Source organism: Delphinus delphis, chromosome 11, assembly GCF_949987515.2.
Source record: "Delphinus delphis chromosome 11, mDelDel1.2, whole genome shotgun sequence".
NCBI classification, from domain to species: domain Eukaryota; kingdom Metazoa; phylum Chordata; class Mammalia; order Artiodactyla; family Delphinidae; genus Delphinus; species Delphinus delphis.
In genome coordinates, this window is record NC_082693.1 from 34,498,759 (window position 1) to 34,515,595 (window position 16,837).

Consider the following 16,837-nt stretch of genomic DNA (forward strand, 5'->3'; position numbering starts at 1 on the left):
ATGCAGACTTATCCAAAAAAAAAAAAAAAAAACAAGGTTATACTAGAAAACCAACTTAGTACACAATTTAGAGAAAAAAATTTTATTGCAATATAAAACGCACTTATAAAATGTCCACAGAAGGCATGTAATTCTTCACTGCTATATAAATTCACTGGGAATACTTTATTCACCTTCTATTGTTATGATGACATCACCTAAAACATAAACGATGAGTTATACTCTATAACAAATGCATCATTGATTTTCAACAATCATTGGTTTAATAATAATTAGTTTAAGATTATATAATCACATCTATATTCTGGAATGTCCACTTACTTTCATGTAGTGTAATAGAGTTTAAGAGCATAATTGCACATGGATGGTAGAGAAAAACATTCACTACTAAATTATTTTATACCTTCATGACAGGTTAACTTTCTTCCTGACCGAAAATAACAGCTTCAGCAGCTTGGCCTATGGTCGACAACACAGCTCCAGGATTCTCAATGCAGTAGTTTGTGTGTATGTGTGTCTATGTGTGCACCCACGGAAAAACTTAAACTACATCTTTCATAAACAAGTGCAACATTACCGTCAATTATTTTGCATTATAGTCTGATTATTTGTAAACAAACAAAACCCCACACACTCTTAATTCTAGAAAACAAAAAAATCTGTCAACTCATAATTATTCTAACATGCTTTTAGTTGAACACACATTGAATTTCTGAAAGGTGCATATATTACCTTAGATAATAAAGTGTAAAAATGAGTGTTTCATATTTTATACTATGAAATGTACATTTCTGGTATCTGTTCTATGCAGCATAAAGTTTAGATCAAGAAATTCTAAATCCCGGATCCCCACAGTTCGTTTAGAAAAGTCCTCTAAATTATGGCTCTTGCAGCAGGTTTATCAGATTAAACATGGTGAAGTTTTCTAGCTCCCTCTATTTCAAGTATCAGAGAAAAGGAGGCTCAAAATCTCTGTAGGTTGTAATTGAAAATGCAAAGCTGTAGAAAACAGTTAACTGTGTTTTGAAATAAGATATAAATTGAAACAAGATTTGTTTATCTGTGTTAGGCTGATGAGTACTAGGACTTTAAAATAATTTTGTTAAATCTGAATATTTGCCTATAAATATATGGTTTTAGAGAGAAATCAATCGGTTTAAAACTTTTTCAATATTGTTGACTTTAGTTTTGTTTGCTTTTGAATGATATTAATTTAATATTCAACTGGACATAAATATTTGGTCTCACACTACCTATAATGAAATGACTTACTTTTGAAATGGAAAATTTTTAAAGCACTAGAAAAAGCATTTACTAAAGCAGTTTCAATGTGTCTTTCAACATCATCAGAAATCCTGAAGTATATATCTGGTACCCTTAACGTTTCAGAGTGAGTTGATTTTCTGAAATTTTAATGCCATTTAAAAAATGAAAAAGTCAAATAGAAAAGACTGCTGCAATAAAGCACTGTTTCTAAAAGTTGTAGACATGATCTCACAGTCTGAGTGAGCACTGCTCTTCAGAGCACCTTTTCCTAGGCACATGAAGTTTTCAGCTTAGAAAATAATCTAATCTGGTCCTTAACATATTCATTAAGTGGAATGAATATTTTAAGGTCTTCCTCTCTCCCTTGAAGAAAAAAAAGTGATGTATCACCGAAGAGTAATAAGAATTGTATCTTACTTTAGATTTTCTGGAATTGGCCCAACTCTATAAAATTTTAAGAACTATGTGAAAGTGTGGAATCATCACTCTATGAAAACTGTGATGAAATTAAACATCATTATGTCAAACCCTTTTCTAGCTTTAACTCAAAAATAGAAATCATGAGTCTTCTATAACATTAATTTAAAAACACACAGAAGTGAAAAGTGCTGATTTTCAAAAAGTACAATTTTTTCCCCTACTATACATCAACGTGGAATGATTTCAGTTCTCCTGTACTAAAAGCTGGACTTTTAAAAAAACTAGTATTGTAATAATTTTAATCAGTAGTGGCTTCAGTTTCAGCTGGACCCCTAATTAGTCTTCGAATTCCTCTTTTTCCTGAAGGACCTTTTGGTTTTGCAAAACTTTGTTTATGTGCATGCTGCTTGGGGTGTACTTCTTCATAAAGGAAGTCTGCAGTCAACTCATCCCCATTGTCTATCTCGATCTGTAAGAGATAAAATTAGCAAAGTGTGATGCAATGTGAGAAAACACAACATTCAAAACCTAATACAGATTTGGATAAAGAGGATGTGGCACATATATACAATGGAATATTACTCAGCCATAAAAAGAAACGAAATTGAGCTATTTGTAATGAGGTGCATAGACCTAGAGTCTGTCATACAGAGTGAAGTTAGAAAGAGAGAGACAAATACTGTATGCTAACACATATATATGGAAATTAAGAAAAAAAAAATGTCATGAAGAACCTAGGGGTAAAACAGGAATAAAGACACACACTTACTAGAGAATGGACTTGAGGATATGGGGAGGGGGAAGGGTAAACTGTGACAAAGCGCGAGAGAGGCATGGACATATATACACTACCAAACATAAGGTAGATAGCTAGTGGGAAGCAGCCGCATAGCACAGGGAGATCAGCTCGGTGCTTTGTGACAGCCTGGAGGGGTGGGATAGGGAGGGTGGGAGGGAGGGAGACGCAAGCGGGAAGAGATATGGCAACATATGTATATATATAACTGATTCGTTTTGTTGTGAAGCAGAAACTAACACACCATTGTAAAGCAATTATACTCCAATAAAGATGTTAAAAAAAAAAAACCTAATACAAGCAATGAGCCAGTTTTCAGGTGTAAACGCTCACCAATAAGTGCATAATACTCATTCCAGCAAGAGAGAACCAAGGACCATGTGAAAATAGTTCACTTTCATCTTATTTGGGGGGAGGAGGAGGGAGCTAAATGAGTTGCTTGAATATATAATTAGCTATACTCATTTTCTATTTGGTTCTCTCTTTCTTCTCCAATTTAACTAATGTTTAAAAGTAGTACAGTAGGAATCACCACTATATTCTTAAGTTGTTCTGCTTTGGTACACTACATATTTTCAAGAAACATTACTCATGGTCCTTTCATCACTTGGGTCACTTGAAATCACTCTATAACACGGGCTGGTGAACGATGGCCTGCAGGCCAAATCTGCTCAAGTTAAGAGAGTGTTTTACATTTTTAAAGGATTGTAAAAACAAACAAAATAATAAAACAAAGAAGAATATGTGACAAAGACCATATGTGGCCTGGCAAAGCCTAAAATATTTACTATCTGGTCTTCTGGTAGAAAAAGTCAGCCAGCCCCTGCTATAGAAAGTGATTCTTAAGAACTTAAAAAGCTCTTAAAGGGCTCAGTACCTAAAACACTGGTAATTTGTAAGGACCTGTGTTTTAAGAGTTGAAGGGCTCAAGAATAAACCATATCTTTTCCCATGCCTCACCTGCATTTAAGAAAATAAATTTAAGGAAACGTAGCTCCCAAAATTCATGTTTATGCCCATTCTCTCCTTTCCCAACAACTGGAAAGATTCTCAACCACCCCATGGTTCAGTTATAAATAGAGACTGTAGTTCCTTATTAATAAAGTCTTGAGACAATCACAAGTATGCAGCTTGAGTAGCACCATCCAGCAAAACTTCCTGCAATATGGAAATGTTCTCTAAATTCTGCACCATCCAACACAGTGCCATTGGCCACATGTGGCTAAAATGAGCACTTGAAATGTGGCTGGTGCTTTTAAGGAACTGAATTTTAAATTTCGTTTAATTTTTATATATATTTAAATTTAAATAGCCACATGTAGCTTGTGGCTACACATTAGAGAATACAGATCTACAGGGAGACTGGGGTCATGATAGGCCGTCCTCAAGCACTTAGAGGAGTTCCTAAGGATTTATGATGAGAATAAGAAAAAAAAACTTTCATTTATAAACCACAATACATCACGAACTACACGAAAGACAATAAAAATGTAACAAAAAACTGAAAAATTAAAAATAGGTAGGTATTAAATATATTAATAAGATAAATTAGATAAAATAAATTAGATAAATAAATAGATAGGTAATTACCTTTCTAATGACATCCATTTGTAGTTGTCTTTCTACAATCTCTAGCAGAGGGCTCTTGCAGCTAGAATACAGCATCCGTTCTCTTATACTGCATGTGTATCCAGGCATTGAATAAATAAAAACTAAATTAAAATAATAATAAATCCAATTAGCAGCATATCAATTAAAGCACACACTAAACCTCATAAAGCTACAACTAAGCCCTCTGGCCAAGAAATAAGAAAGAATATAGTGATGAAATATCAATCAGCAAACAAAGTATTACGTTAAAAAAAAAAAGTATCATATACCTATAGACTCCAAATAGTCTCCTTCATGGGAATGTTTATACAGAAAGAAATGATAACGTGCTGAATCTCTGGGAATCCTCTTTGGCAAATCTTTTAGTTCTGTATTTATTGTGTTGGCCAAAATTATAATTTCATTTTTTATATCTATTTCCTGTCAATAAGAAACAAAATGCATTTATTAAGACAGATACACAGAAATTTAAAATTTATAAATTAAAAAACAAGGAGACAAGGGGAAACTTACACAATTTCACTTTTTCCACAGTGAATATATATTGCTTTTGTAGTTTAAAAAAAAATGAATAAAAAATAAAAAGGAAGCAAATAAAAAGATTTAAAATCCATTAAAAACAAACCTTATACAAGCCATAGATACCAAAAAGTGAAGCCATTTCATAACAATCATTATATCTCTTACCAACTGCACATAGTTGAGCTGTCTGTTATTCAATTTTTCCAAAGCCTGAAAAGCTTCTCGAGAAATAGGAAATGCTACTCCTTGTAGTGTTTGATGCTTAGTGTCCACACTCACGTCAGTTTGTACCTAGTATGACAGATTCAATTTACCGATGAAGTTTAGCATTTAGCAGTGTCAGATGGCAAAGAGAAGAAAACCCAACCTCTACAGAGTGAGGGTCATTCCACCCTTGCCCATTTTAATATAATTAAAATTAACAATTAAAACACTATGAACTTAAAAAGCAAATAATTTTCACATTTGTTTCAGGTTCTGCTAGCACTTTGTCAACATGCAGAGTGTATGCCACATTTTGATGAAAATGCCGGAAGTGAACATCTGAGTTGAGTGTGCAATGTTAGTGGGGCTTTGCTTATATGTTTGGTTTGGCACAATTGCCATGAGCTACGTAAGCTCTCAGAAGTGTCTTCAGATTACACTTTTAATTACAAAGTTTTACTTGATAAAATTTATGAACAGTGTGATATAAATATAATATGCATAGAACTTTACTTTGTTCTGCTAGACATAAAATGCAACACAAACACCATGCACTGAGTTGAAAGGAGTACAAACAATATACAAAGACACAACACAGCTCAACAAATTATACTACTGCAGAAGTTCCACACTTAGAGCTTTCATTACTAAGAACATGGGTGTGCACGTATCGGAAGAAGAGAAGAGTACGTCAAGAAAGCTTTCAATGCACATATTTAAGACTTTTATACTCAGTAAATGACAGCATAGTATAGGGTCTCATTTGCAGTGTTGCAACAAAGTCAAATAGAAATTTTACTTTAAAAAAAAATGAATGGAGATTCTACAGCATAAATGGTATTGTATAATGAAAACATCATAGAACATATGCAAATGCATACCCCAATAAGATCCTCTGGGTTCTGATTGCAAGGAATAAAACAAACTATCAAACTTGTAAAAAAAAAAAAAACCATGTAAAAATCCATACTCAAATAACTTGAGTTAAAATAATATAAAGATAGATCCTTGCTATCAGGTCAATATTAAATAATATTCAATCACTTTTCAGACTGATTCTTATTAGTCTGTTACTCAGACAAGTGAATAGTAGTTTCTGCTACTTGTTCTTTTCTATAAAATTCCGTTAGAAATACAGTAGCTATTCTAACTTAGAATTGCTGCAGTAAACACATTAGAAATATGATAAACTATAATATGGATGAAATTTATTGACTCTAATATGCTAAACAAGTACTCAAATAACCATCTCCCATATATATCTATATATATGCACACACCCATCCAAGTAATGTCCATAGAAGTTAATTTATAGAGCCTCTAGAAATCCTAAACACACTACAGCATTTATGTTTTACTCTCTTTAGTCGTCAGTATTCTCTGAAATAACAAAACAAACCTTCAGGCAACCTCATTAGATATAATATCCCTCACACTACATGGGTAACACATACTTTTCCCATTTATCGATATTTAGTATTCAAAGTACAAAGTTAAAAACAGTTGTACTTCTCACAGGAAGATTACTAATCTATAACCTACATTATAAAGACAGGAGAAAGCTATTTATGAAACTGACATGAAGTTTAATATTCACTTTTAACTTTTTCCTGAAGACACATTGAGCACAGTCTTGTCAGTCTTGTCTCTAAACTGAACAGAATAAATGTAAGCTATCTAACTTATTTATTCTCTAGTTACCTCTTCATCGATTAATTAAAAATACAATATTTTTAATCACTTAGAATCTTGCAAGGTTTCAAAATGGTAATAATACCTCATTAATTTTAATCTGTCGTAATTCTTCTTCAGCTGCAGTCAGTGGGGCAGGAGAAGACTGTGACAGCAAATATTTCTTATATCCATGTAATGACACATCTTCCTGTGAGCACAGAAACTGACTGTTACTAGTTGTGAGGCTACTTTAGGAAAACAAAATCATTAATTTAACAGAAAATATTTTAACTAAAAATAAACAGTAACAATAATTTTATTACTTCTTTTTTTAAAAAAAAATTCTATTCTACAGGTTTCAAAAGTTTTAAGGGGATTAGCTACACTTCATTTCCTAAAGCTTTACAATTATTAGATCTTTTGTGAGTGTGATGGTGGTAACGCCAGCCACATGACAAACCTGATCATGCTTCAAGTCTATAGGACAATTATAATTAACCTGGGGAAGCCTGCCCCATAGTTATTCAATAATCAACATATTCAGATTCTGAATTCTGTACTGTAATGAATTATATAATTTCTCTACAATTATTCATAGAAAATAATTACAGTTCTTATTTAAAATAAAAAATATTCCAAAGAAGTTTACTTCTCATCAAAATTTTGTGGTTTGGAAGACTGAGAATAGAATTGAGAAACCAGGCCACTTCACAACTGATGTGAATAAGCAAAGGATACCCATCTAGTCTCGTGCTCTATCCACCAGAATACATTACTCCCTGAATCACAGTAAAAGCTCTAAAAAACAAAAAACCTGTTGAAAAAATACACTGTAATTTTCTTAATTTGGGAGTATATCTATATACATGTATTTACCATACAAATTTTATAATGGAGTAAATTCTTAATCATAACTAAATTTATTAATCAACAATTACCCCAATTAATTATCAATCAATTTACCTGCCTCAATGTTCTAGTTCAATTAATACAGCTATTGCTTCCACAGCATAAGTGTAAACATCCAAAATATCTAAAACCTACTATCTCTTTTAAGTAGTCTCTCATTTTTCTGAGCCTATCTCCACATCGTTAAAATGAAAAGGTTGAACTAAATGAGAGGTTGAACTAAATGATCTCCAAGGGATATTCTAGTGTTTGAAGACTAACAGAGGAGATTCCAACATATTTTAAAAGTGTAAGTATGATGTTTCAGTTAACTTGCATATCATATGAAACGTAATATTTTCTCTTATTCTTTATGTTTACCAATTCACCAGTCATAATTCACATTAACTATCCCATTACCTCGGTGCAACATGCAGAATCTACATAAAAGTATACGTTTTGTACCTTTACTGTTCCAAACACTTCATCTTTAATGTGGCCACCTCCAAACTCCTTTTTCAGAGTTGCTCTTGTTGCTGCATACAACATTTTTTGACGAACCTAGTAATTGTGAAAGTTTACTTATAAGTTTATAGATGAAAACTATCATTACAAAAGAAAGCACTTTATAAGTGTATGAAAATCTTCAAGCACATTAAAAAGAAATTAAACTGTGACAAAGCTGAAGTCCGTTGACTATAACATGTTAAAATATGTATATACAAATAACCATCATAACATCAGCATCTAAAATATCAACAGCTACTAAGGAAGACTTCAATTTATAAGTCACATTTTTTGAAAAGTAGAAAAAAACTAAATTTTAGAAAATCATTCATTTTTGTCAAAGTATAAAATGAATTCAGGAATTAAAAAAACTACTTAAAACACTATTTTAAAATCACTGAAATGAAGTAAACTTGATAATGACATTTTACTCAAAACAAGTCTAGGTCAGACGCTACTTATTTAGTTGTTTAAGAATCAAATATTCGTGGCATAACTATGGCATAAACCATTCTATGAGGGACAAAGTAGAAAAGAACTACAGTATATACTATTATTAAAGAGTATGATAGCATCTATGGAAAACTACTAAAGATAACTGCCAACCAATAGAAATCATTTCATAATTTTGTACTGGCAAATCCAGTATTTCTTTCAGACAGCATATACAGAATTAAATAGGAAGTGATGACTTTTGAGAATGATATCTACATAACTTTTAAAATTATTTTTCTACAATAAACAAGAGAATTAATTTTTAAAATATTGAGCAGTATCCATATACTAGCTTTTTATTTTATTCTATTAATCAGTCTACTAACTCTCCTAAGAGAAATACTTGTTTGTGTGCATGCCCATCACTTGAATGGTAGCTATTAAGAATATTTAATAAAATGTTCAGTTAGTTCTATAAGAATTATTTCAATTATTACTCTCAAAATAGTAACCTTCATTCTTCAGAGGTCCACAGAGTCATTTATAATTGCCACAAATTTTTCAATTTAAAATCAATAATAATTCTACTGATTTCAATCAAGGTCAAGATTTCTGAATCTAAGTACATTACCCCTGATTCTACATTACCAATCACAAGGATTTTTTCCATGATCATTCCCATCTATGAGATATGACTGTTGCTTCTTAACTTTCTCTTGGCCTAGGAATATTTCAGAAAAAAATTTTCTAGCTTTTAATGTTAAATAAGTAACCAAAAAATTACTTACATGAGAATGGTCTGGAGACCACGCAATGAATATCCATTCATATCCCTGGGCATTCTGAGAATCTAACCTGAATAATACGTAGCACGGTTGTTTGTCCTCCAACAGGGGTAAAACAAAGGAATCATAATCCTTATCCCAGGAATCTAAAGGCTGCCTACACGCTCCAACCACAAGTTTCTCTATGAAGAACAATTTTTAAAAGATATATAAATGGTTTAAAATGCCAGATGGTAGAATAATGAAGAATAGAAGAACAAATTAATAGTTAGTTCTTAATTGCTATTATTCACATCAAAATATAGAAAGGGCAAAGGTTGTAACACAGAAAATAAATATAATATAAAGCAATATTAAAAACAGATATAAAAATTATAACTAGCATAGTTAAAATAATGTTATAAACACAAGAAAGGAACGTACAAAAATGATTATAAATAGTTGAGTTGGATGGCTGAAGAGAGGGTGATTATATTCTATTGTCCAAATATTTATGCTATAAATTATCAACAAAATATATTTAACTAAGTGTCCTACCGCTCAAAGGTATAATTTCTGAAATTAAACACTGAATTGTACAGTTAAGAAATACTAAATAAAAACAGGTTTAGCTCCTATTTGGCCATAATGCTACAAATTTTAATATTTGTCCAGAAACAAATTGGTACAGCCACTTTGAGGCATTATTGGGCGAATCAAGTGAAACTGCTAATGTACTCTGCATAGAGAATCTCTTGCACATATATACCAAGGTGTTCACTGCAGCACTATAAAATAACAGTGGAAACTGAAAATAGCCTAAATATTCATCAATAAGAGAATGGACATATAATATGTGGCATAATCATATTATACAATTCTATTCATATTTAAAAAGAATTAGTGAGCCTCTATCAAAACTAATTATAAAAGCAATGTTTACAGGAAAAGGAATGATGCAGAAAAAGATGTCAGTTTATGTGAACTTAAAAACTCTAAACAGCACTATATGTTATTTAGGGATACATATAAAAAACAGATTGAACAAAAATAAGGTTCCTAACATAGTTGTCTCAGGAGAAGGTCAGGAAGTAAAACTGTTTAAAGCGAATGTTCTTATATTATATTACAACAACATTAAATTACAAAAGGCTTGAAGCAAATATGATAAAAATGTTAGCAGTTAATAATTTAAGAAGAGAGGGAGGTATTGTTATTTATTCATAATTTCCTTATTTAAAAAATTTTCTCAAAACAAAAATAAAACCAGAAAATAGTGATATTCTAAAATATGCTGCTTTCCAGTATATGTTTATTCTTGTTGAGTGTGTTAACGTATGTAGAACAACTGCCTATTTTTCAAACTATTTTGGTATTTTTAATATATAAGAGAAAATGGAATGCAAATTAGATTTACTTCCAGTTTATGAAAGAACAAGGTATTTTTCCAAAGCAAAATATTTAAGGTATTTAAGAAATTAGGTCAATGGAATATTTTAACATATTCATTTGAGATTAATTAGTTATAATATTAATTATTCACACTCAAACCAGCTGAATTAAAAGACTCTCCCACCCAGTGAATTTCCCTACGTACAGCTTTATTTTGAAGGTATCGATTTATAGTCTGTTACACTCAGAACTTTTTCCCATAACAAGAAAGGGGAATCATTTCTGCAGCATACACTGCAATCAGGTTGAGAAAACGGGAGAGTTTAAAATCCTTCCTTTCTACCTCAAAACTAACTTTACTGAATAACAATTCACAAGTAACTTTTCTTTTGTGTGGGATAATCACCTGTTACTGATTTTCATTCCAGAGATGCAAGCACTGATATTAGATACAAACTGTGGTACAGAAACTGAGACACAAAAAGTGTAAGAGGAAGATGTCACACCAAAAACAACATCTTTTTGTTTCCGTGAGAGTCAACTACAGAATGCAGAAGGTAAAGTAAGCAGGGGCCCGTAGGACATGTCCAAAATGTAGAGGAGCCAAGTTAACTAAAGGCGAGCCCTGAACCTGCTTCACATTTATTAATAGTCCGAATCACTGACAATGATTTAGAAGTTTAAAAATACAACAGCCAATAATCCAAGGACAAACAACGTTTAAAAATGCTTAACTAACCATTTTCAATCGATATCTTCAGAAGTCTGTATTTTCCATTTCTTGCTCTGGCAAAAATATCTTTAACATCCTCACTTGCTGTGGAAAAAGATACAGAAAAGTAAACCTATTTTTAATACTTACGTATTAATACTTTCTGATGCTACTTGAATAGGGAAAAAATGAAATGTAATACAAAGAAAACATCTTGAAGATGCAGTATTCTCTTATCAGTAATTTAAATTACAAAAATTAAAAGGTGTAACAGTAGACATTGTATACAGCTAAGAAACATAAACATATTTTAAAAGTATATTAATTCTAACCTGTTTTACCTAGATAATTCCATAGCAGAAATTTACACTGGGAATGAATATATTAAAGTTTCTCAAACCCAATAATCACAAATCACAATTTTGAAAAACACCTTTATTGCTTGTTTGAAAAATGCTGAAAACCTGCTTTCACTCTCTTCTGGTCCAATTTCAAGCTTATAATAAACAAACACACCTCCTTCATCAATTCATTTTTACATTTTCACCTTTAAAAACAACAATTAATGTCAAACACCCTATCCTGATTAAAGAAAAAGACAATTCATTCAAGCTCGTACTTCTGGTCATACTTCTCTAATTCATATTTCTTAAAAACCTGGAGTAATCTCACTGAGCAAATATATATTTAATAACCTATCCCTTGTGCTATTAAAGCTTCAATTTCGTTCTAATTTTATTCTTGAGTTGTATATTGAGAACAAGAACCACTGTTTAGTAGTGCTTGCTATAACGCTCAAGCATGAAAGTCAATAATTATATATATCAAAACTAACGCAGACAAAACAATGCTTTTAGATTTGCGACTGTTTTGCTTGTGTTTGTGCGTGCAGGAGGAGGTGTGGGGTGGTGTCAAAGGCCCTTAAGAACAAAACACAATTAGACGTTTATCTGGGGAAAAGATTCTTTGTCCATTAACAGGAGGAGCTTGTGTTTACATTACAACTCGTTAAGTGATCGCGAGTAACCCGGGACATATTTGATTCTGATGAGGTGAGCGCTTTCAGACCGCCCATTTTCAAACCAGGAAATAATACAGGTGAATTATAATTGCACATTCAACTGCCTGCCCGGGACGATTAAACGCAACCATACAGATCAGACTTTTCAGTTCCCTGGGTAGTATCTAAGAACAACCAAGACGCCTCATACTCAAGATACAGACAACGGTGTTGATGTTCCAATTTTGGAAGAAAATGTGGAAGAGTTTGGGAAGCACCCTTACTGGAAATGAAAAAGATTCCCGCATCTTTCTTTTCATAATCCAAATCTTGTAACAACTCTAAAGTTGGACCGTGAAAAAGAAAATTCGCCCGTCTCTCGACAGCAAAAAGAGCCCCAGTCGCCTCCACGGTTCCAGGTCTTCCCAGTCCGATAAAAAAGGGGAAAGTTGGGCTAACGGCGGCGGCGGCGGCGGCAGGCACGCCCCCTTCACCCCGGCCGCCGCGGAAAGCCATTTCCTTCGCTCCGGCGAATTTCGGGTCCATCGGCAACGTGGCGGCGGCCGGCCCGGGCTGGGAGGGTGGCAGGCCGGGAGCGCCCGGGACACGAGAGCGCGGAGAGGCGCAGAGGCCCGGCTCGTCCCCGAGACCGACTCCCTGTGCTCCGGGACCGACTCCGGCCCTGCCCATCCCGCCGCCCGCCCGGCTCGCCGGGGGCCTCCCAAGAGTCCCTTCCCCGCAGGCAGCGCCGGCGCCGTTACCTTGGATGCCGGTCTGATGGGACATGGCGGCGGCCGCGGGCTCCCGGCTCCGGCGCTGAGTGCTGCGAGCGGCCCCGGCCGGCGGCTCCAGGAAGTGGCGGCTACTCCACCAGCCCCGCCGCGTCATCAGCCTGCGACCCGCCCCGCCCCGCCCCCGCCCCGCGAGGCCAGCGGCGTCCTCGCGCGGCCCCGTCGCTCTCGCTGCCTGCCTCCTGACACCCGTGCAGTCTTGGCGCAGCCGGACTGCAGGTCCAGACCCCCGGCCCGCAGCTTCAGCTCTCTGCCGGGGGTCACAGTTCACGTTTTTTGCCGCCGTTTCTCCCCCTCCACCACGGTGAAACACTGCTGCCCGGCAGGATGGCTTTGCCCTCTGGGGTCTGCCCTCCAGTGACCCTGCCGACACCGCCTTTCACTGGTTCAGCAAAAACGTTGCTCAAAAACAGAAATGAACGTTTTACTGAACACACGTTTTCAGCTTTAAAAAGATGTGCATGATATCCTTTTTGGTTTACTCTTCCTGCAGTCTATACAATTTAATGTAAACGGTCACTCCCCGCCCCTTTTTTATAAAAAGAATTAATAGATAGGCAGTCTCCCATGAAAATCCCCCACGCTTTTAAATTAAGTTTATCTCAGACTGTTAACTATCCTTTCTTTACTTGGGCACATTTAGACACCAGGTTTTCCTTTCTCTTCATTCCAAAAAGAGACAGCCACTGAGAGTGAGATTAACTGACTTGAGTACTCCTCTGTGGTCAGTTCTATCATTGCAAACTATAATACTGCTCTGCTTCAGGTTGGCGGTTTATTCTTTAATCAGGTAATTACTCAAGATTCATTCGTAAGGATGAATTTGTAAGGTAACAGCAGTTGTTATTAAAAATTATTTTTCATTTTCTGCTTTTATGAGCATGTATTTCCCTTTCTAAGGATAATTTTAGTAGTTATTTTTGTACTACTTTTCTAGGACTCTTAGATTATAGTTTCCTAGGTGGAAAGCTGGGTCTTTTGTTTTTAGGGCCTTGAACTGACAAGTATACAAAAGTACAATCTGATTATCAACAAATACTCTGAACAGGCCAATAATATAAATGCAAGTTAACAAAATCACTCTTCAAATGCAATGTATTTTTAATTAGTTAACTAGCCGCTGGGTAATTGATTTCTTTACGAGGGTCACAGCAAACAACGTTGCTATGCCCTGTTTCTTGTTACTTCAGCCTTATTTCTCAAACACTTCCTCATATTCTGGAATAAGCAAAATGTAATCTGAGTTTTATAACTTGTTTGGATTTAAGAAATGTAGGGAGGTGTTTCATGCTAACCAAATTCTTCCTGACACAACAGTTCACCCTAATTTACCAGTTTTGATAGCATTGTTGAGCACAGAGAGTTCATCTGCAATTTTCTGACTGATTGATGTTATTGTGACTAGGGAAAATTGCTTAAGGAGGTTGGCACTACTCAAAAGTACTGATGAGAAAAAAATAATTCTCCCATATTCATGCTTAGAAAAGACCCCGGTGTGTTCAGCCCTGGAGAGGAGGAAAGTCCAGGTAGGTTGGATAAGACCACCACGGCATCCACCAGAAAATGCTTATTTTCTGCCAGTACAGTAGTTTGACTTAAAACTGCAAGGGGCTTGGGTGCATTGTTTATGAAACAGCAAACTTCCTCTAGCAAAACAGGAAATCTGAGAAGGGAAAATGTTTGCTAAGATGTGAACAGCATGGCCAAAATGATCTTTTTTACTGTCCATCAACATTTCTACATATAGTTAAATAATTTCCTCTATTTTACTGTATTTTCGTATGTGCAACAAATGGGTTCTTGATGCTTTCATAGGATATTGTTTTATGCAAATGTTTCTGGTTGATATTGACCATACACTTAAATCTCACTAATTTATTATGCCTGATGTTCATTTCAGATTAGATCATTGTACTAACTTTAGAGAAATGGTTTATTGAGTATAAATAGTGCTAGTGGTGCATATATTTTACCTATATAAGAGAACAGATTATGATAGAAATCCTGTTGATTTGGTTAATCTCTTGCACTTACATCTTTAATTTGATCCCAATCATATGACTGCTCACCTTATCTTTTTAAAATATTGTGTTAAAATACACATAACAAAAAATTTACCATCTCAACCATTTTTAAGTGTTCAATTCAGTAGTGTTAAATACATGCAACCACTCTCCAAGACTCTTTGCCTCTTGCAAAATTAAAACTTTATATTAACATTAAATAACTTTCCATTCCAACCCAACCTCCAGGTCCTGGCAAACAACATTCTATATCTGTTTCTATGAATTTGACTACTCTTAGTACCTCACGTAAGTGGAATCATACAGTATTTGTCTTTTTCTGACTGGCTCATTTCACTTGGCATAATGTCCTCAAGTTTCATCCATCTGTAGCATGTAGAATTTCCTTCCTTTTAAAGGCTAGATAATATTCCAGTGTATGTATATACCACATTTTATTTATCCATTCATCCATCATGGGCACTCAGGTTGCTTCCAACCTCAGTATTCTGAATAATACTGCTATGAACATGGGTGTACAATTAACTGAGTCACTGCTTTCAATTCTTTTGGGCATATGCCTGGAAGTGGAATTGCTAGATCGTATGGTAATTCTGTTTTAATGTTTTTGAGGAAACTCCATACTGTTTTCCATAGTAGCTTCACCATTTTACAATCCCACCAACAGTGCACAAGGTTCTAGTTTCTCCACATCCTTGCCAACACTTGTTATTTTCTTTTTGATTTGTTTTTATAGTGGTCATCCTAATGGACGTGAGGTGGTATCTCATTGTGGGTTTTATTTACATTTCCCTAATGATAAGTGATGTTGACCATCTTTTTATATATTTGTTGGCCTTTTGTATATCTTCTTTGGAGAAATGTCTATTCAAGTCATTTTTAAATTGGGTTGTTTTGACGTTAAGTTGTAGGAGTACTTTATATATTCTGGATATTGACCAGATATATGATTTGCAAGTATTTTCTCCCATTTTGTAGTTTTCCCTTTCATTCTGTTGTGTCTTTTGATGCACAGAAATATTTAATTTTGATTTTGTCCAATATATTTTATTTTTGTTGTTTCTCCCCTTAACTTTAGAATATCTTTCCTAATCTTTTGAATATCTTCTAGCTTTCCTTCCCTAAGTTTCTGCTAAATGTCTTATAAATATCATCTACAGTTTCTCACCTCTTACTCCTTCAATCCAGGGTTTCCAAACTGTGTGCAGAGATGCCCCAGGCACAGTGAACTCATAGGAGTGCCTGGGGTATATTACACAATTCTGAGGGAAACACAGTAGTACTTGATGTCTTTCTGATACCACACAAAATATTAGCTCGGGATAGTTTATAGTTTCAACATTAGATCGCTCTACGTTGCTTTTCATAATGTCATATCTTTGAAAAGCTGGATATTCAGTGGTTGCTGTGATAAAAGCAATTACAGGGCAAAAATCAGTGTTGAACAGGAAATGACAGTGGCTAGCATCTTATCTAATTCCATAATTTAGGAAGTTCTGTGGTGTGTAACAGGTGCATGCATCCCGTTAGTAAGTAACTGATTATTTAAAAATAAAATCAAATATTTTTCTTTCAATTTTTATGTATTACTTTTCAAACAGCATCTAAGTTGCTAGTACATAAATACTGATTAAGTTGCTTGGAACTGACTACTTAATAAACTGAACTATTAAGTGTTTCTTTTGACTTAGGAATACTATGAAAAAATCACTGAGTTATGAAAGACTCCATGAACTGAGAAAGTTTGTAAACCTCTGTCTTAGAACCTTTGTATATGGCTTTCTCCATACCGCTCTGTTGAAAGCATTTTCTTGAATATGACCAATGTCTT

General features: G+C 34.4%; 1 protein-coding gene across 1 annotated transcript; it reads right to left on the bottom strand.

Annotated features, from left to right (window-relative positions):
• Window positions 1–65: 65 nt before the first annotated feature.
• Window positions 66–13,054, bottom strand: TWF1 (twinfilin actin binding protein 1). The gene is made up of 9 exons (XM_060024614.1): window positions 12,953–13,054; window positions 11,219–11,296; window positions 9,112–9,290; window positions 7,847–7,942; window positions 6,597–6,701; window positions 4,781–4,906; window positions 4,363–4,513; window positions 4,073–4,194; window positions 66–2,155 (listed from the first exon to the last, which is right to left on the bottom strand). The coding sequence occupies exons 1-9, from the start codon at window positions 12,975–12,977 to the stop codon at window positions 1,985–1,987; spliced, it is 1,053 nt and encodes a 350-aa protein (XP_059880597.1). The 5' UTR covers window positions 12,978–13,054; the 3' UTR covers window positions 66–1,984.
• Window positions 13,055–16,837: the final 3,783 nt, after the last annotated feature.